The sequence below is a fragment of the Cucurbitaria berberidis genome (genome assembly GCF_010015615.1).
Source record: "Cucurbitaria berberidis CBS 394.84 unplaced genomic scaffold K460scaffold_2, whole genome shotgun sequence".
NCBI lineage: Eukaryota > Fungi > Ascomycota > Dothideomycetes > Pleosporales > Cucurbitariaceae > Cucurbitaria > Cucurbitaria berberidis.
This window is the reverse complement of record NW_024468936.1, coordinates 6,109,379-6,128,767: the sequence shown is the minus strand read 5'-3', so window position 1 is coordinate 6,128,767 and position 19,389 is coordinate 6,109,379. Positions and strand designations below refer to the sequence as shown.

Below are 19,389 nucleotides of genomic sequence, written 5' to 3'. Positions count from 1 at the left end.
ATCTACACAAGCTACGTCGGGACGATGCAGTGGGGTGTTTGGAATCGGTTCGCAGGCTGAGGTTAGTAGGGTTTCATGCGTGTTTCGCGTTGTGTGTTGGGGAAACCCCAGTCTAGTTCTTTTGGGGACAGTAGAGCGAGGGACACCACCTGCAATATAGGCCAGGGCTACTTGTATTATTTTCAGACAGAGAATAGAAGCAGCGCATGTGCGGTATTTGAAACATTTTTGACTATTGGAAGGAATGAAGACATGTGAGGGAAGTGTTCATGTACCCAGCAGTTCAAGTCTCTTCGGTTGAAATTGAGCACTCCGTGTACTAGATCATTCATTTCATGAAAGCCAAAATTACTTTTGGATGTAAATTTACACACATTGAAAGCCCCCAGGCCCAAGTGCTACCACTTCATCAACGCCGACTGATGCACCACCTCTTCACCTGCCCAACACCTCGCCGTACACCGCTACATTCCTCGCAACGCGGTGACAATTCATGTTTTATAGAGAAAACAAGCAAAACGCATATTCGCATAAACCAAAGAAGAAACAAGATAGATTGTTCAACTAAAGCCTAGCCTTCCAATCCTGGTCATGGGGGCCCGAGTGTAGCTATTCGCGCATGTTGACGACGCAGCGAATGCAGTCGCCAGCCTTCATGTCTGAGAAGGCTTGGTTGATCTTGTCGAGCGGTTGACGGTGGGTGATGAACTCGTCAACCTTGAGGTCGCCGTTCAGGTAGTCGTCCACCAAGCCAGGCAGCTGGGTGCGGCCCTTGACGCCACCGAAGGCGCAGCCTTTCCACACACGTCCGGTAACGAGCTGGAATGGGCGTGTAGAGATCTCCTGACCGGCTGCAGCGACACCAATGACGATGGATTCACCCCAGCCTTTGTGGCAGGCCTCGAGTGCGGCGCGCATGACGTTGACGTTACCCGTGCAATCAAAGGTGTAGTCGCATCCGCCATCGGTCATCTCAATGAGCTTCTCCTGGATGCTCTGATTGCCGAGCTTGGTGGGGTTGACAAAGTCTGTGGCACCAAACTTCTTCGACCACGCCTCCTTTGAGTCGTTCACGTCGACAACGATGATCTTGCCAGCCTTGTTCTTGGCTGCTCCCTGAATGACGGACAGTCCGACACAGCCAGCACCGAATACAGCAATGTTAGAGCCCGCCTCGACACCGCCCCTGCCAGCGGTGATGACAGCCGCACCGTATCCAGTGGTGATACCGCAGCCGAGCAGGCAAGTGCGGTCCATGGGGGCCTTCTCGGTGATGGCGACGACGGAGATGTCTGCTACGACAGTGTACTGCGAGAATGTGGAGGTACCCATGAAGTGGAGGAGGTCCTTGCCCTTGGCCTTGAAGCGCGAGGTGCCGTCGGGCATGAGACCCTTACCCTGGGTCGCCCGGATCTTGCCACAGAGGTTGGTCTTGCCGGATTTGCAGAACTTGCACTCTTTGCATTCTGGGGTGCTGTATATTGTGAGAGGTTGTTTCGTTTGGGGAGGGGGATTATACGTACTATAGCGCAACGACATGGTCGCCAGGCTTTACGTTTGTAACGCCCTCGCCGACAGATTCGACGATACCAGCGCCCTCGTGACCGAGAACAATGGGGAAGGCACCCTCGGGATCCTTTCCAGAGAGAGTGTATGCATCTATTCTGAGTCAGCTAGGATTCTGTAGTAATTTGTTGAACTTGAGCCATCAAGATGCTCCACTATATTCTGGCAGACCAATTCACGCAGTTCAGAGACGATTGGACGCAAAGTGGTCTGTCACGTACCGGTATGGCAAACACCAGTGTAGTAAATCTCGATACGGACTTCGTGTGCCCTGGGCGGTCCGACCTCGACGTCTTCAATCGAGAGGTCCTTGCCAGCTTCCCAGGCAACTGCAGCCTAGCCCATAGTCAGCACCAGTTGCTCCTCTAATTGTTTCATAAAGATGTCATCGTCCTATCTCGGCATCTATCCCGACTCCCAGCTCTCAGCTGATAAGCGTTCCGATGTACGCAATTCAGCGTCGCAATCTTCTGCGGATCCGCACGCCAAGCCCCGCATGAGGTCACAGCAGTTTGGACGGTAGAGCTCGAGGAGACGGCGATTTCGAGGCGCGAGAAAGACGGAGCGGGTTTTGAACGCACCTTGCAGGTAATAGTCTAGAGGTGCAGCAGTTAGCTCATGCTCGGTGTTCGGCTTGCTTGTGATTTGGAGCTCGACGTACCTTTCCAACAGTATCCGCGGGCATGATTGCTGTGATGTGAATTCAATGGGTATCTTGGGCGTGTAATAGAGGAGAAGGAGACGAGCAGAAGAGAGGAGAGGGGAAAGCAGAGCTACTCCAGACTCTCGAGCGGCTCCGGGAGCTTTTATTTGGGCGTGTGGGGTGCCTCCGAATCGCGCCGTCATTGCCCCTCCATGCCCCTCACTCGCGGCCACAGCTCGGGCGTCGCGCAACCCTCGCGCTCCAAGGCGAAAACTCGTAGTAGGCTCGGACAAGGTGCGCCGTCGACATTCTAGAAGCCGTAGCTTACAATTGGCCGCTGCGTAGTAGTGTAGTCTTGGGCCAAGTTGACCAGATACGGATGGAAAATTCCGACTCTTCTTTCCCTTGGCACCACGTTATGGGACCGAGTTGCCGCATTTAGCTCAGTGACACTAGATTACGATGGGAAGGTCGACGACAATTCACTTCTGCTGCTGCAGTCCATCTTCATGCGTGAATTGTCAGTTTCGACCTTGGAATGGGGCTTGGCGATGAAGCTCGGATAGCCGAGGGAGAGGGAGATAGTCGGCTCGCAATCCGATCCGTCGTCTCCACTCTGTTTGGGACTGGAAGAATAGCACAAGATAAAGTTTAGATTTGGTATCAATGCTAACTGCCCGAATGTGGTGTAATCAGTTGCACCTCGCTCAATGCTCGCCATGCAGTTCATATGCAGTAACGCGATGCCATGTGTCGGCCCTCGACTCGCTCAAATACGCTGTAAATGCAATGTCATTCTCCAACCCACTCTTAACGTCAGCGCCCTATATCGTGGGGCTGCCGACTATCTTCTTCGTATCAGTATCCTCTTCTTGCACCCTTTCTGGTGTCGTCACTCCGCTGGCATTCTTATCTTTCGCACTTCTGCTCTTGCTTCTCAACCGTCCCCAACTCATACTCCTCCTCTTATCCTTGTCCTGTGACTTGACACTGTGACTCCACCTCTTCCTTAGTGGCGGGCTCGCTCCATCTAGCCCTAGTAAACTCCTGATATCCGTCACCTCTGCGTGACCGCGCGTCGTCTTCATCCTATGCGCCCATGTGCATTCTCCATTCTCAAACAAAAACTCCCCGCCCACCTGCTTGAAATCGCCGCCCTTCAATGCATGTTTGCCTGTCCCAAGTCCCTGGAATATCGACTGAACGGAGTTGATGAGCATGTTGGTGTGCATGTAGTCGGGCTTTGCGCCCAGATTGAAGGTGCGCGTCATCCCGAGGTAGTCGTAGAGCTTGCGCGTTGGCTCTGCGTAGATGGGGAAGGGACACGAGGTGGCTTCGGTGTACATGGGTATGAGCTCAGGACGTCCGCAGCCGATGACGGTTATAAACGTTGGGGTTGGTAGCGCAAGAAGATCTTCAGGTTTGATCGAGGACGAGAGGGTGCGGAGGTATTCCTGGCAGTTCTGCAATTTGTTAGCTGCGTGTTTGGGTTGGCTTTACCAACTGTAGCTGGCTGGAGTGGCAGCACTCACCCCGCAGAAGAAATGCCGAATGAAGATGATCAACTGCCTGGGCGCGACAGATGGCGCCTGGTACAATTCCTTGAATGGTCTACTCTGGCCCTGGGCGTCTAGCACAAGCATATCTCCCACTCGCTCGAGATCCTTTTCTGTCGGCAGGTCGTTGTTGACATCTACGGTACCTTCGAACTCCTCCTGCCCCTTCTGGAGAATTGGCGTTTGGCTTGTAGGCGAGAATGGGGGTGTTGTATCGGGGGGCGCATCGTTCGACGTGGAGACTTTGGATTCGGTTTGGGGCCCTGATTGCGACGGAGGCGGCGAGGGAGGTTGTGCGGTTGATGCTTGCGGCGGTTTTATGGTGGCAGCTGGAGGCGCTGTGTCGGTCGATTTGGCAGCTGTGGGATCCATGCTGGAGGCAATTGTCGTGCGGTTGTAAAGGTGGACGCTGAGGCGCGTATATGTCGTAGGCGTTCAGCTTCACGGAAGCTAAGCGTGCCGGAGCTAAAAGGCGTTGGAGGGCAGTCGATCGCTTGAAGGGGGCGAAGCAACGCCGTGCATACGAGCTGAGCGTGCCAAGTGTGGATTCTGTGAGGTCAAGGAGCAGTAGTTGAATACGCGTCAGTGTCGTAGAATGGAGAAAATGATTGAACAATGGACGAGGACGAGGACGTAACCGGAGCTGCGACAAGTTTCGAGACGCTCAACGCAGGGACACACGACGACGTCAGCGCTTCTTGGAACTTCGTGTTAGGTTCCACTGTCGCGTGAGTTCAGGGGCCGCCAGCGGCTAGTTGGATTCTCCGGACGCTCCATTGATCCTTCGCGGCTTTGTTCCCTAAATCGCTTCATCGGTGACAATCAAATCTTCACGACTGGATGTTGGTGGTGCTGACGATGACGCTCCACCTGTCTCAGGGTCCTACAGGGGTTCGGGCGCTAAGCGACAGCCTCTCACATGACAAGGGCTGGACTTTGAGATAGTACTTGGACTTTTGCATCGCCCACCTACGCACTACCATGAGTCTATCATCTACTGAAACCACGCATCTGCCCGCCACAATCCTGGCCACTGTGACCTACTTGTCCAGAGATTGCCGAAACGCCGCCTGTCTATGATGACACACCACCGATCGACTCACAGCAACGACCTCACACTTCCTGCTGACCCAGCTTCACCTTGACACGCTCCAGTACCTCCACGTACTTCTTGTAGTCCGGAAAGTCGGCGCCCTGGCAGTCCTTCTTGACTTGGACGGCTTTGCCAGCAGCCACCTCGGCCATCTTGAGATCGCCGCTGACCTCGCAGACGAGCGCGAGATCAAGAAACCTGCGCGTTGTCAGTATTGGATTCATAAGCCCGACGACTACTATGCTTTGAACATGAACTTCACAAGCATTACTTACACGCTGGCCAGCCTGGCTGTATAGTCACCCTCCTCCTGGTGGAGCGCCGCAAGCTGGAGCAGCTGCCTGACAAAGTCCGGTTGAACCGCGCCCTCGTACAACTTAGGCCCTCGTAGAAACCGGGTCTCGCGTTCAAGTTCCTGCAGCCTGAAGCGCCTCAAAGCACTGTGATACGCAAAGGTAGTCTCGTCGTCCTCGTCCCCGGTGCAGGCTCGGCAGTCGCAGGTGAAGCCGTAGTGCTTGAGCTCCCACAATCGGAGCGTCTTGTCGTGGATCATGTCGCAGTAAGACAGTGTGATCTCCTCATCCTTTTCGACGTCGTTCATGATGTGGATGGTTTCCTTACCAAGCGCAGAGTTCCAGGTGAAGCAGGCGTTGGGGTTGCAGCAGTGGTTGAACCTGGCTGCATTCGGAAAGACTGCCGCGCCCTTGTTCCACTCCATGCAGTTCGTCTGGAAGATGCTAATGAGCGACGGTTGCTTGCCTGTCCTGGCATCGTGTTGCTCCTTGATACGTTGACGCTCCTTGCCCTCCACTGTTGGGTGGATCCTAGATGGCCACAATTTCGGATCCTGACCATGCCCAGAGTGCAACGAAAAGTAGATGTCTTTCTGTTCGGGTGATAGCTTGTCGAAGGCCTGTTGGATATCGGATTGCAGGTACTCGGCAATGGGGACGACCAGTAGTGGTTCTTCGGCTAGAATACGCGTTCCGCGCTTCATAGCTTTCAACGCGAAGCAGCCGTAGCCCTTGCCAGGAATGGGCCGGACCTCATAGTACTCGCTTTCTGTCGGGGAGCACGCTTAGCTTAGTGGCTACAACGGGACAGTGCGAAAAGGCGCCTCCTACATACCTGAAGCCATAGGGATTTTGCTCTGGGTAGCCATAGCTGTCATAGTTGGTGGTTTAGAGGTCAGAGGAGAAATATACACCAGTCAAATAGAAAGCTTGATGGAGGTTTGTCTCAGGCGAATAGAGTTTGCTACTCAGACTAGACTAGGTGATAAGGTGAGACAAATCTTGCCATCTCCCGCTTTGCGACCAGGTACGTAGCCTAGCGACCAAAACGGCTCTTTCTCAGTAGAATCACCCATAAGATCACTGGCGTACTCGGGTATACCTTCGAGACTCCGCTGTCTCGTACGCAGGTGAGAGGACGACATATCTTCAGCCATGCCGCCACACCGCACAGTCCAAAGCTATCCGTGGGCCCTCCAAATTCCTAATGGGTATGTGATTGCTAAACTGACGACTTGCAGCAAACTAAAACCCACTACGTTATGGCAACGCACCTTGCTACATCACTCGGCTGAGAGAATTCAAAGGACTGGCATGTTTCCAAGTGCTTGCATCCTCTCTAGCACAGACATAGCGTGATAGCACTCTTGCTCTCACAGTCAAATCTCAGAGCCAAATTTAAGCACATTACATTCTCTCAATAGTAAACTACCTCAAAATGAGCATGAATACAAGGTGACCGGGCTTGTCCGTCAACATCAAACTGCTACTTCTCACATCCCTAAAGGACCCAACAACCACAACATCGCCGATCGCAACGGCACCATACAAGGGCCCCCATCGCTCTTCTGCCACCTTGCGACGCTTAGAATCTCTTATTTACTAGAGCCCTGGTGATAAGCACATTTTCCAGCCACTTTCTTTGTTCCTTGATATACCAGCGCGGTTCCTGGGCAGCTAGTGCGGCACGTCCACTCGTATTCGACTAATTGACACCCGCAGTCGTAGGTTACGCTGTAGTAGTTGCACATTTCGGTTTCAAACTTACTAGTTGCCTGTTTTAGATCGGTGAGGATTTTTCTGTGTTCGTTGTGTGGATATTGGACTGCTGAGGAAGCAAATGTGATTGTGGAAGTATATACAAGAGCATAAGAGACATTCGAATGAGTTGGTTTTATACTGCTTTTTTACTTGGAAATTCACAGTCGCAAGATTCTGAATTTTGCTTGCTTATGATTCAATCCCTCAGACATAACGGAAATTCAAGAGCTAGGAGGGGCTCGTAGCATTGACGCATCGTTGAGGTCGATATAGCCAATGTTTATTCCCCTGCTTTTCAACTTCCTCCACCATATTTCCTTCACAGAAGATATCACTTCTTCAACCTCTGACCTCTCTAGCGGTGTACACTCCCCAACCACCGCAGCACCCTTTCAGCAATAACAAGGTTGTTCTTCTCCATGAAGAGCATGTGCCCGTTTCCATGTATACCCTCCTGACCTAAATCAGCATACTCTACCTCCACACCAGCCTGTCTCAAGTACTCCACAGTACAATAATCATACGGTGCATGATAGCTCGCCTCCCCAGTTATAACCAGAACCGGTACCTGCGCTAGGTTTCTTAGCTTCTTCGCGGGCTCTACCTGCATGATACACTCTATACGATCTTCGTCTTTGGCAGGGATCGTGACTGTCTCGAGATGCGTTGCGTTGGGTCCCGCGGATGGCTCATAAGTAATCTCGTGATAGGTAATACCCCAGGTTCGACGTGGTCCTATATAAGGAAGCCTTCCGATAAACGGGGGACCTCCAGGCTCAAGGGCAACGATACTTTTAACGAGGTGAGAACGAAGATCGCCAACTCGCCAGCCGTATGGGCCCGATTGGCTATGCGTGATGATATAGGCCGGACCGATCTTATCCAATAGAGCTGTGTACGCTTTGGCATTCTGCGCTTCGGATAGTAATTCGTCGGCCTGAAGCTGGACTTGCGAAGCGTATAATGCATCAAAGATCGGATCACCAACTGTTCCTGTCCCGGGCCATTGTGTATGTAGTCGTGACTGGGGCCAAAGCCCGTGCGACGAGGTTGCTGTGAAAGCTTTCTCGATGTCGCTAGTGCTGAGTGTAATCATCGTTCCAATAGATGGGTGCCACGGGGAGCGTCCGCGCGCAGGCTGATCACTGAGATAAACAACATAGCCGTGTGATAGAAAGAAGGAAGCCCAGCCTGGTCTGCCATCTGGCGTTTCGAGGAAATTGGTTGCTGTCTGTCCGGATCCGTGGATGAAAACAATGGGATGCTCCTGGGTGACGATTGGTGGAGTGAGCTTCTCGACGTAGATTTGGTTGATCATAAATTGAGCGGTGGTGTTTCCAAGCTGTTCCGTCAGAGGTTTCCGATATGCGGAATGAAGCCTTACCGTCAAATTCGCATACTCGCCGCCGACGTAAAAGAACTCACGCCGCGGTTGGTCTTCACCTCCGTATCCTGCAACCACAACCCGGTCCCATAGTAGCAGAAGTAGTGTGATAAGATCCGTGAAGAGTTTCATGGTGCGGGTATTAGACACTCGTGTTGTTTGCAAACGTCTTACAAGTGCGGGGAGGTGAGCTAAGGGGGGACAGGATATGCAAGAACAAAACTGCGATCGGGAAGAACAACCTGCCGTGTGACCCACTCATAGCGGGGGATCTATTTATACAATGTATACAATCGAGATCACATCAGTAAAGGATTGATACTATTTCGTGAGCCCCGAGGAAGCAACTAGTATCGTTCTATGCTTACACATCGGCGGTCACAAATTGATTCAAGAGTATCTAGCTATGGTTCCTCATGACAATCTGTCTGGAAACGCTAGCCGATGCCACCGACACACAAAACCGCTATCTTTCTGGGAAAAAATCCACGTCGCTTGGAGAGACTGTCCGTTCGCGCGGCTGAACAAGGGAGCTCAATTGAGCGCAAGGTAAGATCCGCCGCTACGGTCTGGTATCTCCCAAATTTGTTTCCTGCCACATATCTCTCCTTCTCGGTCGCTAGCTCTTAAAATCACAGCATGCAATGCTAGCCTCATAGTAAAGCTACTTGCCCGCCAACGAAAAGGTCTCGCGAGTCCAGCCAAACCATTTATTCATCCGACGACCCATGGACTGGAGCATGACCGGGTCTATGCTCGGGTCAGGATGTGGTTTATGGAAATTGATCTTGCCACCGCCGTTCTCGTCTTCGAACATGACAATGGAGCCACCACCATTTCTTGCTGTAAAGCCTGCGTTTTCCATACTCATTACAAACGTCTCCCAATTGACATCCTTCAAGCGTTCTTCAGGGCCCGTGGGGAACATGTAGCGAAATGTCGCGTACGAGCGTTTAGGCAATGCGATCTTCGCTGGAGTGGGTTCTCGTATTGCTGCAGCTTCTTCATCCTGTGCGGACTCCTCCGATCGAGCCTCGCCTCGAGTCTTGACTTTGGTCTTCGACGGTAGGATGTCAAGCTTGATTGGAACTTCGGGCGTTGTTGGGAAAGGTAGGAAAATGTCCTCGCTATCTGGAACCGTCAATTTCTTGGTGTCGGCAAGGATTTGTGTACGCTTTGTCTCCAATTGTGCCATGTACTTTGGGTCTTTCCAGAATGATAACGGCTCCATATTTGTCTCAACGTCATCAGGTCGTAGTCCAAGAACCTTGTTTCGCCTTTCATAAATGTGGAACGTCTTTCTCCAATACTCTTGTAGGGTTTGATGCGCTGTCTCGAATTTCTGGAGCCAGTTCCCGTTCCGTGGCCCACTAGGTAGCCTCGCAGCCTCGAAAGCTGACAACTCTCCTATAGGAGTGGCATCACGAGTTAGGACACCAGTCCCTGTAGCTGAGGCTCTCCAAAACAGTCGGTCTTCGGTCCTTTCGCATTCTTTAACCGTGCGATTCTTGTTTCGGGGGCAATGCATGCGAATCGCCCAGAGGAGTTCCAGGAGTGTGACATAGTCAGATAGCTTCTCGTATAGTATCTCGTCTAGACGCTCGCGTTCGGCGGGCGGTGATTTTGCAAGATGATCGTTGAGCATATCGAGCAACATAGCGTAAGGGAATCGAGTCTCAAGGTCTGGCTCACCCTGCAGCTGCATAAGAATCCACCAGAGCCTTTCTGTGTGATACGCAGCGGTCTCGCCATGACTCGTCGTGAACCTTTCTTTAATTCGAATACTCGTTTCATACGCGCTCTTTCTGCCCGGAGTACACTCAGTGACGCGCGTTGAGTCGTAGATGTGCCGAAACCCTGGTCTCTGGGATATGACCGCAAAAAGCTGTAGAGCTCGCGTGTGTACTTGATTGACGAGGATGAGCTCAAGCGCACCAAGAGCGTTATCCACCTTAATCGGCAAAGGCGCTCCAGGGGTGATCGAGTCTCGATACCGATGATAGAGCTCTTGAAGATGCTTGAACTCAAGTAATGTGTGTCGCCAAAACTGGTTGATGTCGATGTCCGCGATGATTTCGCCATTCGTGATTACAAGGCCAACTCTGCTTCTACCAATTGTTTCCACACTTTGCATTTGAGCTATCTTGTGCATGTAGCGCTTGAAGTAAGATGGCTCCGTCTGGAGAAGCCACAGATGATCGTTTGTGGACTCACATCTGGCACTCACTTGAGAGACTAGATTGTCTACATCGAATCGAGGAGGGGCAGTGAATGGTTGGTTGACAAAACTTGACCAGCGAACTGTATCTCCTTCCATCTTGAGACCTGACTCTATGAATGCATCCCATTTGGTGGCAGATGCTGACGCACCGTCTGGCAGACCCGTAAGTAATTTCTCGACAACTTGTCGCAGGAACCGTAGTAGAGTAGCCTGGGCTTCGATGATGAGTTGCGCGCGAGGAAATCCGACCTGATCGAACCGATGGGCAGCCTGTGCCTCCCACTTGGTGAGAGTGCCATAGTTAGGTCCATGCAGGATAACTGCACCGACATTGAAATGAGAATCGAACAAACCCTGACCCCAGGAATTCCTCAACTGGTTGTGGTCAAACGGTGCCCATTCCTCAACAGGATTCTTCGCCCGCGTATTTAGCAACCCTATCAGTGTCGATGGGTTCTTACTGAGGGTGTATACGTCCAGGTATGGGAGCAGAAAATACTTCCGGTACTTCCGACATGTACGCCATGGTGTGCCCGAGGATTCCAGGTCCGCAATAAGACCTTTCTTCAGAGGCAGATCCGGCTCCACTTGCTGGAGCATTGCAACCCGCTTAGTCTGGGTAAGCTTCCTCCAGCGGCTCAAAACGTAGTCACCATTCTGCTGTATAGCCTTTCGCAAGTATCGCTGGGCTTCACAGATGTCCTTCATATAACCCTTCAGGAGGCTCCTGGATTCGGCGTCGGTGAGCGTACTCGTATAACGGAATCGGTCGACTTGCTGCTTGTCAGGTGCATAGTAGTAGGTCTCGCAGTCGACGCATGTGCACGGTGGAGGACACATTGGTACGTGTGAGCGCACGAAACCTGGAGATGCGGCCTTCAGGTCGTCAAGCGTACCCATCAGACTGGGGAGATGATTTGTCGCCTGCATGATGCTAACTTTCCTCAAGGCTAACCCCAAAATAAGAGTAAAGATTGATAACAACGCTGACTAGAAAGAAATTGTTTGTGGTTTGAGATTTAAGTATGGGAACTCAGCGCTAAAACCACCTGGAATGAAGGCAAACAGCTGGAGTGAGAGAGAGAGCCAGTCCAAGTTAAGGTGAGTGAGAGAAACTCACGTGCTCCCTCGTTGCCTCCACACCCTGTTACAGACCCTTCATCCTCATCTCACCGGCTGCAGATCCAGGCCATGGTGCTGTCAGTATGTTGCAGGAAGAACACTCAGCCGCCCACCATCAATAATCAGCACATTGCCATTGATGTAGCCTCCTGCTCGACTTGTGAGAAACAGCACAGCACCAGCCATATCCTTCACGTCTCCCACTCTCTGCTCAGGTATTACGTCTTTCGGCCAGGCGTCTTTGCCTTCTCCACGCTGCTTAATCCCTTCTTGTGTCATCTCACTTGGAAAGACTATCCGTTGTCAGCGCAGCCCGAGTAGTCGCGTAGCAAGACTGATAGGAATCGACTTACACCCAGGCGCAATGACATTCGATCGAATATCGTACGACACCAGACTCGTCGCAAACTGTTTCATCATATGCGTAACCGCCGCCTTGGAACTCCCATACGCATAACCCGACAACGGTACCCTATTGAACGCGGCAACGCTGCTCACCGCAATTACTTGACTCTTTTGCTCGATATTTCTTGCTTTGTTGCCCTTGTCAAGCAATTCGAGGAACGCAACAATTGTGTAGAAGACGGCTGTTGTATTGACACCATACGTATTGTTGAAGTCGGCGACTTCCCAGTTGTACAGATGGGCGCGGAAGTCAGAGAGTGAGGCATCCTTTGAAAGGCCTTTGAGTGATGGCCCAGAGATCCCAGAGTTGGCGACTACGAGGTTGACATAGCCGGTCTTTTGGGCAATTTGATCCACTGCCGCTGACAAGTCGGACTTTGAAGTCACATCTGCTTTGATGGGATGAATGTTTCCGTGCTTCTGTAGGAGCATGTCAGTATACATTTGAATCCCCCCCCGTATGGTGCGGCGTACTGCGGTGCTAGTTGCTTTCTTGAGCACTTCCTCGCGCCTTCCAAGAATGTACACTATTGCGCCGTTCGCTTCAAGTGCTTGAGCGATCATCAATCCAATCCCTGTGCAGACATTAGCAGTGCGCCGCTAATTGCGACTATACGTTACCTGTTCCTCCACCGGTGACAACGGCGACAAGACCCTTCACATTAAAGAGGGTACTTGGATCGAGATCGGCCATGATTCGCAAGGTTGAAATAGGTTCACTGGTGGCTGAACAAGATTAAATTCTTAATAGTACTTTAAAATACTCGAAAGAAGTTGGTCGATGATGCTGCTCGCTAGTGCTGAGGCCAAAGCGGTTGTGCGAGGTGAAGTACCCCGCATGGCGCCATTACGCTCGTGAGCTAACATGACTGGTAGCTACGCACAGATAGTCACCGCGGTCAAGTATCATTATTGAATTGGGATAAATCAGTCTATTCAGTTAAGGGATTCAAGACTTAACCAACCGTATGTTGCTTGGAGCAGCAAAATTAGCAGACTTGCGAAATAGAATCACTGAATCTAAACTGCAGATATGAAGCAAGGGATAATTGCACATCTTGTTTCATTATCAAGCACACGTAACTGGTTATCAGGAGGAACTGTTGTCCTACGTTGACACTACCATGGTAATTTTCCGATCTTGTCCTGTTTAGTCAACTAGACTACCCTCTCAGCTTTAAACTCTCGGCCCCGGCCTCTACGAGCTGTATCTACCCAGATCAGCGCTACTGTCGCTGTAATTCAATTTCGAATATGTAGTCTGTCCTTGGGCAATCATGCTCTAGGATTGTATTTTCTGTTGTCGTGAAATAAGGACGGATGTTGATCTAACCCAGTTTAACTAGTGATATTCGATAGTATCAGCGGAAAACAGTGGAAAATGAGGTGAGCGAGTGAGCAGATTTGAGACTTCCGGATGATATATTGGGTTCCCCAGGAAGACCGCCTTACAAGGTGGTTAATAGTACTGTGATAGATAGAACTTTCCTGAACGGACGATGTGGGGTCCGTTTTAGCGTAGAGTACAACCCGTCTTTCGAACATTCGCCATAACATGAACCGGCCCACAATAACAAGAGAGGACTAAGCCAGCCGCTCAAACCTTGGCTGCAGCCATCTATCCTGTATGCGGTCATCGGGGTGGTAAATAGCGTTAGTATCTGGCCAGGTGAGTACTTAGCCCGGCGTTTTTAACATGACTCGTGGCTTACTCGTCAGCCGCGTGCAGGCAGCACCACAAGAAATGTTTAAAGAAGGGCTTACGACGACTTATTAAGCTATTGTCAGAATATGGGTGTACATTGAGATAAGCAGCAATATCCCATTGTTTCCAACACCAACTTTACATACCACCTAGTTACCTTAGAGTGTCCGTCCCAGACCCGGCAGCATGGGTTCTGCTCCAATCGAAAGGCTCCCGACCGAACTCCTCCAACCCATCTTCTTTGCTTCCGGACATAACATCGCATTGCTCAGAGCTTCTAATTACATCGGAGCTCAACTGTCGGACGAGTACGTGTATAACTCAGCTTGCGACCACCACCTCACCAGGGCGCTTGGCAGTCGTGCCGAACTGTCTATAGCTCAAACATACATCTTCGCTAGCAAATGGATGACCTGGACCTTCTTCAAATCTTGGGTTCTTCGGAGATTCGGGCCCAAAGGTTGCTTGTGTGATTCTTCGTCTGAAGACGGCTGCTTCGACGCGCAATGGCCCCCAAACTTCAATGACGCTACCGCCATGGTCTTTTCTCGAAGTCATCTACCCAAGTTATCATTCGTCACGGGTCGTATCCCGAAGAAGCTACTGCGAGGACCCTGGGTTCAGGACAAGATACAATTCCTGCGGTTTATCTTGTGGATCACTAGCATGACTGTCGACTGGCGGGACCCAAAAGCCCACCAGATTGCCATCGAAGGCAGGAAACAAGCCATGTTAGAAAAGAGCCTAGAGGCAGTCGAGCTGTTCAACCATAATCGTCGGTTGGGCAAAATGGCAAGCTTATCAACTGTACGCTTTGCCGTTATGGAAGCCGGGTGTGATCGATCAATCGTATACGACACACTATCCACAGCCAATACGTCCAGTAAACGCAGTTTCTCATGCGATTGTGCTGCGCTCGAGGATTGGTGCGAAGCCCGAATGGAAAAAGGTGACCCCAAGGGGCAGTGGTTACGAGCAAAATTGGGAGAACTTCGCAACTTCAGCAGCCAGAGACAAACATACCAAGGTGAAGACAGCGGAAACATCTGTGTAATAAGCAGTGAACTAAATCCAGAGACGGGAGACTACGACGGTGGAGATGAGGATCGTCTGGTGCTGAACAAGCTCGTGTGGAATCAGGTCAGTGTTCTCGCATAATTCTTGCGACAGCTTCTTTGCAGGTCCCATGATTTGAGAATTCTTTTTTTTGCCGTCTTGCCACATCCACCCTTTACGATTGCATTTCTGCCTTGAGCAACTCTCCGTAAACCGCATGGTGTTGCTAGTATGTCATTTTAACTTTCCCTGGCGTCCCTTCACCACGCAAGGCGACGTGAGAACCTCAAAAATCACTCCTTCTACCTGGGATCAAGTTGAGATCTATAGCTAAGTCGCTAAAGGTCAACATACATCGTGGATGGCTCATTATACGCACACTCGGCAACCCCAGTCAGGTCGTCACGCACAACATGCACTGGCCTACGATTATGCGAAAACCTGGACCGCGCATGTACTCTGGCCCTGTACGGGCTCAACTGTTGAAGTGCTTCGAAGAACATGATTCCACCGCTCGTGAAGTTCTGTTGTGGCTCGCGCCGCCCGCTTCACGCAAGCCCTGACATGGCGCACTGGATCACCAACTCAGATGGTCACAGCTAAATCGAGAACGGAAAAAGCTGATCAATATTCTTTCCCGTCTATAATTCCTTTTCGATGTCATATTTGACAGACACCTTGGAAGCCGCGTTCTATTTCCATTTTCGTCCTCACAATCAAATGACATATCTTGTCAGTTATTTACATTGCTAATTACTACAAGTAGGGGTATCGCTCATTCGGATGGTGGTGTTACAGTAACGTACCAGAAGAGATATTTGGAATCCACAAAGTCAGCAGAGATGAGCTTGGAAGATTCTGGATATACTCCCACGGCCAACACCACATAACTAGGGGGCGATCAGAAAGGGAAGGACCCTGGTTTAGGCTCCACATGTGGGTTCCTCATTCCTCGTATCGGGGCAGAAGGACTGCCTAAGCTTACAGAATCTCTCTATCTTGTTACATCTGTCAGTTTGTTTTTCGCTTTGGGCGCGATTGGGAGTGCAGTTGACAAGCTCGATTGCAATACCATTCGCCCGTGTGGTTATTCACTCCAACCACACTCTTACAGCTTACTCCTGTCCTCCCGTCCAATAAATCCATCAACGGCTTTGATCTTCACCAATTCAGCAACACCCGTTTTATTCACTCCACTACCCTGCTCAAACTCCTTATAAGCCCCCCAACTATCCAACACATACACCGCCCTCACACTACTCGCGTCCTTATCCTCCACCACCATAAACAGATTGAACCCCTTCACACCCCCAATTGCAGTTCTGGCCACATTTCCCCACTCTTCCACCACATTCCCAGCTTTATATCCTACATTAGCAAGCGCAATAGCGGGATTCGAGGAGCTAGAAACGGGTAGGCCGGAGCTCCGTCGCACTGCTACTGAGCCGTTGTGGACTTCTGGCGCTTGGGCGAGGACGTCGGATGTGGTGAAGAGGGTTATGAGGTCCTGGACGGGTTGGGTTGCTAGGTGGGCGTCGGAGGCGGCTTGCGATGTGTATCTAACAATAATGGATCAGCTACTCGTACTTGAAGAGATCGTGCTGGGTAAGCATATAGTGAAGCGCGTACTCTTCAATCATGTATATTTCGGTCTCTGTTTTATCCTCAAGAGGTACTGCGCAGACATATTGGAGGACTTCAGGCTCGTTTGGAGCTGTGTATGCGATGATCTTGCGGAACGCGTCGATGACTGTTTTCCGGGCTTCAGGGCTCTTGCATACTATTCTTGCCGTTGTGAGAAGGCCTTTCATATTGAATTAATGTCTCAAACATGTTTTCTATGCGTCGCATGGAGCTACTTTAATAACCATGTGTGAAAGGTAACCCCGCTGCTCGGAACCGCGATTCCGACATCTCGGAATAGGAGACCCGCGGTTTTGTGGTACTGATAGTTCTCGACATGTCGAAGCGCTGAGTGTCTTGCATTAACTGGTCCTTCAGACATGTTTCGAAATTGAGTCGATCAGGCCTTTACAACGTCAATCAGTATGAGACCTCACGTGCGCACGTGGATACGCGTTGTCTTGACGTCATCATCCTGGCTCATTCCGAACGCGCTTTCTCACAACGGGCACTTCGCACCTTCAGCAACGATATCCCGAGGAAACAGCCCTCACATCAACACGCAGTACTTAGCTCCTAGAGTTAATGTCCCTTTCAAGATGCACGCGATCCATCCTCTCATCTGTTACCCATAATTGGCGCGCCTACTCCTCCATTACCAACCGTAACATACCATTCAACTTCTTCTCCGATTCCGGAACAGCAACAAACATGGCCTCCACATCTTCCAACGACACGCCTTTCCCAGCAACACCTTACAAGCCCAAATACGCCACATGGCCTTATAATCCAACCGATTTCCAGCGCTCCGACGAAACCGACGACGACATATTCTACCACCAAGCACGCCTAGTCACGCACATCGACGACCCAGCCATCACCCGTCTAACCGCCTACTACGATACCATACTACCCCGCACCGGCAAGATAATCGACATGTGCACGAGCTGGAAGAGTTTCTACCCTCCCTCCATTCATGAAGCGGTGCAGAAGAAAGACCTGGAAGTCTACGGCGTGGGCTTAAACGCAAAGGAGATGAGTCTCAATAGCGTTTTTCAAGACGAGGAGCACTGGAGGGTAGTGGACTTGAATAAAGCACCGCATGATGTGCGAGATGCGTGGGAAAGGGAGGGAAAAGAGTTGGCGTTCGATGCGGTGACGTGCGTGGTTAGCATTGATTATTTGATTGAGCCATTGGCGGTATGCAGGAATTTGCTCGACGCGACGAAGGAGGGGGGAAGGGTACATTTGGTTATTAGTAATCGGTGTTTTTCGGACAAGGTGGTTGGGAGGTGGATGGTGCTTAGTGAGCGAGCGAGGCTGGAACTCGTTGGAGGTAAGGTCGCAGTTGTGTTGTCGAGTTTGACATGCGCTGACTGTTTAGATTATCTTCACTTTGCAGGCTGGAGTGATGTAGAGATTGTAGACCTGTGTGCAAGAGGTGAAGATGGACGGAGAATCACGGATGATCATGGTACTGTACTGGTCGATTCGCCGAGATTGCCGGGTCATCTTGATCCGCTGTGGGTTGTGAGAGCCACGAAGGCTACCTGAAGTACGATCCTTTCCCAATGCCGACCGTATAGAGAAAATAGACGATAGAATGAACATTTGAATTCATCACAGCCAGGTTCATGGGCTATACCTAATGAATCCATCACTTGCACTTCCCAGGCCCTCTCACGAGTTGATGACCTCCTTTAGCGCCTCCGCGCTCTTCTTCAGCTTCCCTTTCTCTTCCCCATCCAATGGAATCTCCACACTCCTAACAACGCCCTTCCTCCCAATGACAGCCGGCAAGCTAAGACAAACCCCAAGCTCCTCCTGGAAAAAGCTCACAGGTCTCACAATCCTCTCGTCAAATAATATACTCTTGCAAAGACTCGCCGCCACACCGCCAATACCATAATTCGTAGCCCCTTTGCTCTCCATAATGGCCGTAGCTTTCCCCTTGGTCTCCTCAGCAATAGCATTTTGATCTAGCCTTGTGCCGGTCTCGAGGGCAGACGAGAGCGGAACGCCCGCAATGCTAGCGTGCGACCACGCTACGAACTGTGACTCGCCATGCTCACCGAGCACATAGGCGTCGATGCTGCTTGCTGCTACGCCGGCTTTGGTTGCAAGAATACCCCGCAGGCGCGCCGAGTCGAGGAACGTGCCGCTGCCGATGACCTGGTTTTTAGGGAGTTTGGAGAACTGCTGCGCGAAGTAGGCCAGGACGTCTACTGGGTTGGCGACGATGAGGAGCACTGTGTCGGATCGGAAGGGCGTCATGTCGTTGATGGCGGATTCGAGAATGGCTTTGTTGCGGCCTATTAGGTCGGTTCGGCTTTCGCCTGGTGGGTGTCAGATACGATATATGCTAGTTCGTTGAGAGACATACCCTTCTTCTGCTTTGCTCCCGCAGTAATGACGACAATGTCGGATTGCCCAGCTTCTTTGTGCGTTCCGGCTCTTACACGAGTGGTCGTGTTGCCATGGAAGGTTGCGTCAGAGAGATCCTGCACCTGAGCGTCCCGGACTTCCTCTTTGGGGTCGACTATCAAGATGTCCCCCGCGACTGGGTTCATGATCAGCGAGTAGGCAATGGTAGTTCCGACATCGCCAGCGCCGAGGATGGCGATTTGCGATGTATGTTTGGTGTTCTGCGACATGCTGGCGGTTGAGGTGTGGTAGGTGGATGGTTTATGAGTTGGGAAGTTGAGTTGTAAGTAGCTTTATTGCTGTTTACCTTCGAGCTAACAAGGACGTCATTATGATGACGCTAATGCAGGTACAATCCGAAATAACTAGCCAGATTATCCAAAACTGCTGATATGGTATATGGGTATCTTGAACGCCGGTGTTTCCCCACTCTACGCTCTTCCAGGTATAGTCTCAATTCTGACCAGATCAATCACTCGGGCCACAGAACCTTGATCTTGCCTAGCTACACATATTCTATTTCCTCTAGGGCCCGTC

At 51.1% G+C, this 19,389-nt stretch overlaps 10 protein-coding genes across 10 annotated transcripts; 2 read left to right on the top strand and 8 right to left on the bottom strand.

Annotated features, from left to right (window-relative positions):
• Positions 1–160: 160 nt before the first annotated feature.
• Positions 161–2,542, bottom strand: K460DRAFT_365129 (alcohol dehydrogenase). Its single transcript, XM_040933125.1, has 5 exons — positions 2,228–2,542; positions 2,148–2,162; positions 1,788–1,902; positions 1,524–1,659; positions 161–1,474 (listed from the first exon to the last, which is right to left on the bottom strand). Exons 1-5 carry the CDS (start codon positions 2,249–2,251, stop codon positions 610–612), a joined length of 1,155 nt encoding a protein of 384 aa, XP_040791794.1. The 5' UTR covers positions 2,252–2,542; the 3' UTR covers positions 161–609.
• A 491-nt stretch (positions 2,543–3,033) lies between these two features.
• On the bottom strand, positions 3,034–4,137 carry K460DRAFT_404465 (uncharacterized protein; the record flags this gene model as incomplete). The annotated part of the gene is made up of 2 exons (XM_040936727.1): positions 3,034–3,672; positions 3,742–4,137. 2 exons carry the CDS (start codon positions 4,135–4,137, stop codon positions 3,034–3,036), a joined length of 1,035 nt encoding a protein of 344 aa, XP_040791793.1.
• A 741-nt stretch (positions 4,138–4,878) lies between these two features.
• Positions 4,879–6,247, bottom strand: K460DRAFT_385108 (SET domain-containing protein; the record flags this gene model as incomplete). The annotated part of the gene is made up of 3 exons (XM_040935526.1): positions 5,987–6,247; positions 5,134–5,920; positions 4,879–5,056 (listed from the first exon to the last, which is right to left on the bottom strand). Exons 1-3 carry the CDS (start codon positions 6,027–6,029, stop codon positions 4,879–4,881), a joined length of 1,008 nt encoding a protein of 335 aa, XP_040791792.1. The 5' UTR covers positions 6,030–6,247.
• Positions 6,248–7,267: 1,020 nt separating this feature from the next.
• Positions 7,268–8,428, bottom strand: K460DRAFT_375915 (alpha/beta-hydrolase; the record flags this gene model as incomplete). The annotated part of the gene is made up of 2 exons (XM_040934821.1): positions 7,268–8,254; positions 8,297–8,428. 2 exons carry the CDS (start codon positions 8,426–8,428, stop codon positions 7,268–7,270), a joined length of 1,119 nt encoding a protein of 372 aa, XP_040791791.1.
• Positions 8,429–8,960: 532 nt separating this feature from the next.
• K460DRAFT_279546 (uncharacterized protein) lies at positions 8,961–11,447 on the bottom strand (the record flags this gene model as incomplete). The annotated part of the gene is made up of 1 exon (XM_040928337.1): positions 8,961–11,447. One exon carries the CDS (start codon positions 11,445–11,447, stop codon positions 8,961–8,963), a length of 2,487 nt encoding a protein of 828 aa, XP_040791790.1.
• Positions 11,448–11,473: 26 nt separating this feature from the next.
• On the bottom strand, positions 11,474–12,825 carry K460DRAFT_385107 (NAD(P)-binding protein). The gene is made up of 4 exons (XM_040935525.1): positions 12,666–12,825; positions 12,519–12,619; positions 11,993–12,464; positions 11,474–11,932 (listed from the first exon to the last, which is right to left on the bottom strand). Exons 1-4 carry the CDS (start codon positions 12,736–12,738, stop codon positions 11,718–11,720), a joined length of 861 nt encoding a protein of 286 aa, XP_040791789.1. The 5' UTR covers positions 12,739–12,825; the 3' UTR covers positions 11,474–11,717.
• A 793-nt stretch (positions 12,826–13,618) lies between these two features.
• Positions 13,619–15,849, top strand: K460DRAFT_87616 (uncharacterized protein). The gene is made up of 3 exons (XM_040938769.1): positions 13,619–13,713; positions 13,764–14,889; positions 15,572–15,849. Exons 2-3 carry the CDS (start codon positions 13,936–13,938, stop codon positions 15,782–15,784), a joined length of 1,167 nt encoding a protein of 388 aa, XP_040791788.1. The 5' UTR covers positions 13,619–13,713; positions 13,764–13,935; the 3' UTR covers positions 15,785–15,849.
• Positions 15,542–16,623, bottom strand: K460DRAFT_415630 (uncharacterized protein). Its single transcript, XM_040937746.1, has 2 exons — positions 16,435–16,623; positions 15,542–16,364 (listed from the first exon to the last, which is right to left on the bottom strand). The coding sequence occupies exons 1-2, from the start codon at positions 16,614–16,616 to the stop codon at positions 15,914–15,916; spliced, it is 633 nt and encodes a 210-aa protein (XP_040791787.1). The 5' UTR covers positions 16,617–16,623; the 3' UTR covers positions 15,542–15,913.
• A 516-nt stretch (positions 16,624–17,139) lies between these two features.
• On the top strand, positions 17,140–17,982 carry K460DRAFT_279569 (uncharacterized protein; the record flags this gene model as incomplete). Its single annotated transcript, XM_040928338.1, has 2 exons — positions 17,140–17,764; positions 17,813–17,982. The coding sequence occupies 2 exons, from the start codon at positions 17,140–17,142 to the stop codon at positions 17,980–17,982; spliced, it is 795 nt and encodes a 264-aa protein (XP_040791786.1).
• A 126-nt stretch (positions 17,983–18,108) lies between these two features.
• Positions 18,109–19,082, bottom strand: K460DRAFT_404457 (L-lactate dehydrogenase; the record flags this gene model as incomplete). The annotated part of the gene is made up of 2 exons (XM_040936726.1): positions 18,109–18,764; positions 18,812–19,082. 2 exons carry the CDS (start codon positions 19,080–19,082, stop codon positions 18,109–18,111), a joined length of 927 nt encoding a protein of 308 aa, XP_040791785.1.
• Between the last annotated feature and the right edge of the window lie 307 nt (positions 19,083–19,389).

What these genes read in the sequence shown, in the direction of transcription:
- K460DRAFT_365129 (XM_040933125.1), bottom strand. Translation starts at nt 2,251, where the DNA reads ATGCCCGCGGATACTGTTGGAAAG. An exon ending in CACTGGTGTTTGCCATACCG is followed by an intron (nt 1,660 to 1,787) that starts GTACGTGACAGA and finishes GACTCAGAATAG; the next exon opens with ATGCATACACTCTCTCTGGA. An exon ending in GACCATGTCGTTGCGCTATA is followed by an intron (nt 1,475 to 1,523) that starts GTACGTATAATC and finishes CACAATATACAG; the next exon opens with CACCCCAGAATGCAAAGAGT.
- K460DRAFT_385107 (XM_040935525.1), bottom strand. Translation starts at nt 12,738, where the DNA reads ATGGCCGATCTCGATCCAAGTACCCTCTTTAATGTGAAGGGTCTTGTC. An exon ending in TGTCACCGGTGGAGGAACAG is followed by an intron (nt 12,620 to 12,665) that starts GTAACGTATAGT and finishes ATGTCTGCACAG; the next exon opens with GGATTGGATTGATGATCGCT. An exon ending in AGAAAGCAACTAGCACCGCA is followed by an intron (nt 12,465 to 12,518) that starts GTACGCCGCACC and finishes ATGCTCCTACAG; the next exon opens with AAGCACGGAAACATTCATCC.
- K460DRAFT_87616 (XM_040938769.1), top strand. Translation starts at nt 13,936, where the DNA reads ATGGGTTCTGCTCCAATCGAAAGGCTCCCGACCGAACTCCTCCAACCC. An exon ending in ACAAGCTCGTGTGGAATCAG is followed by an intron (nt 14,890 to 15,571) that starts GTCAGTGTTCTC and finishes TACTACAAGTAG; the next exon opens with GGGTATCGCTCATTCGGATG.
- K460DRAFT_415630 (XM_040937746.1), bottom strand. Translation starts at nt 16,616, where the DNA reads ATGAAAGGCCTTCTCACAACGGCAAGAATAGTATGCAAGAGCCCTGAA. An exon ending in GAAATATACATGATTGAAGA is followed by an intron (nt 16,365 to 16,434) that starts GTACGCGCTTCA and finishes CATTATTGTTAG; the next exon opens with ATACACATCGCAAGCCGCCT.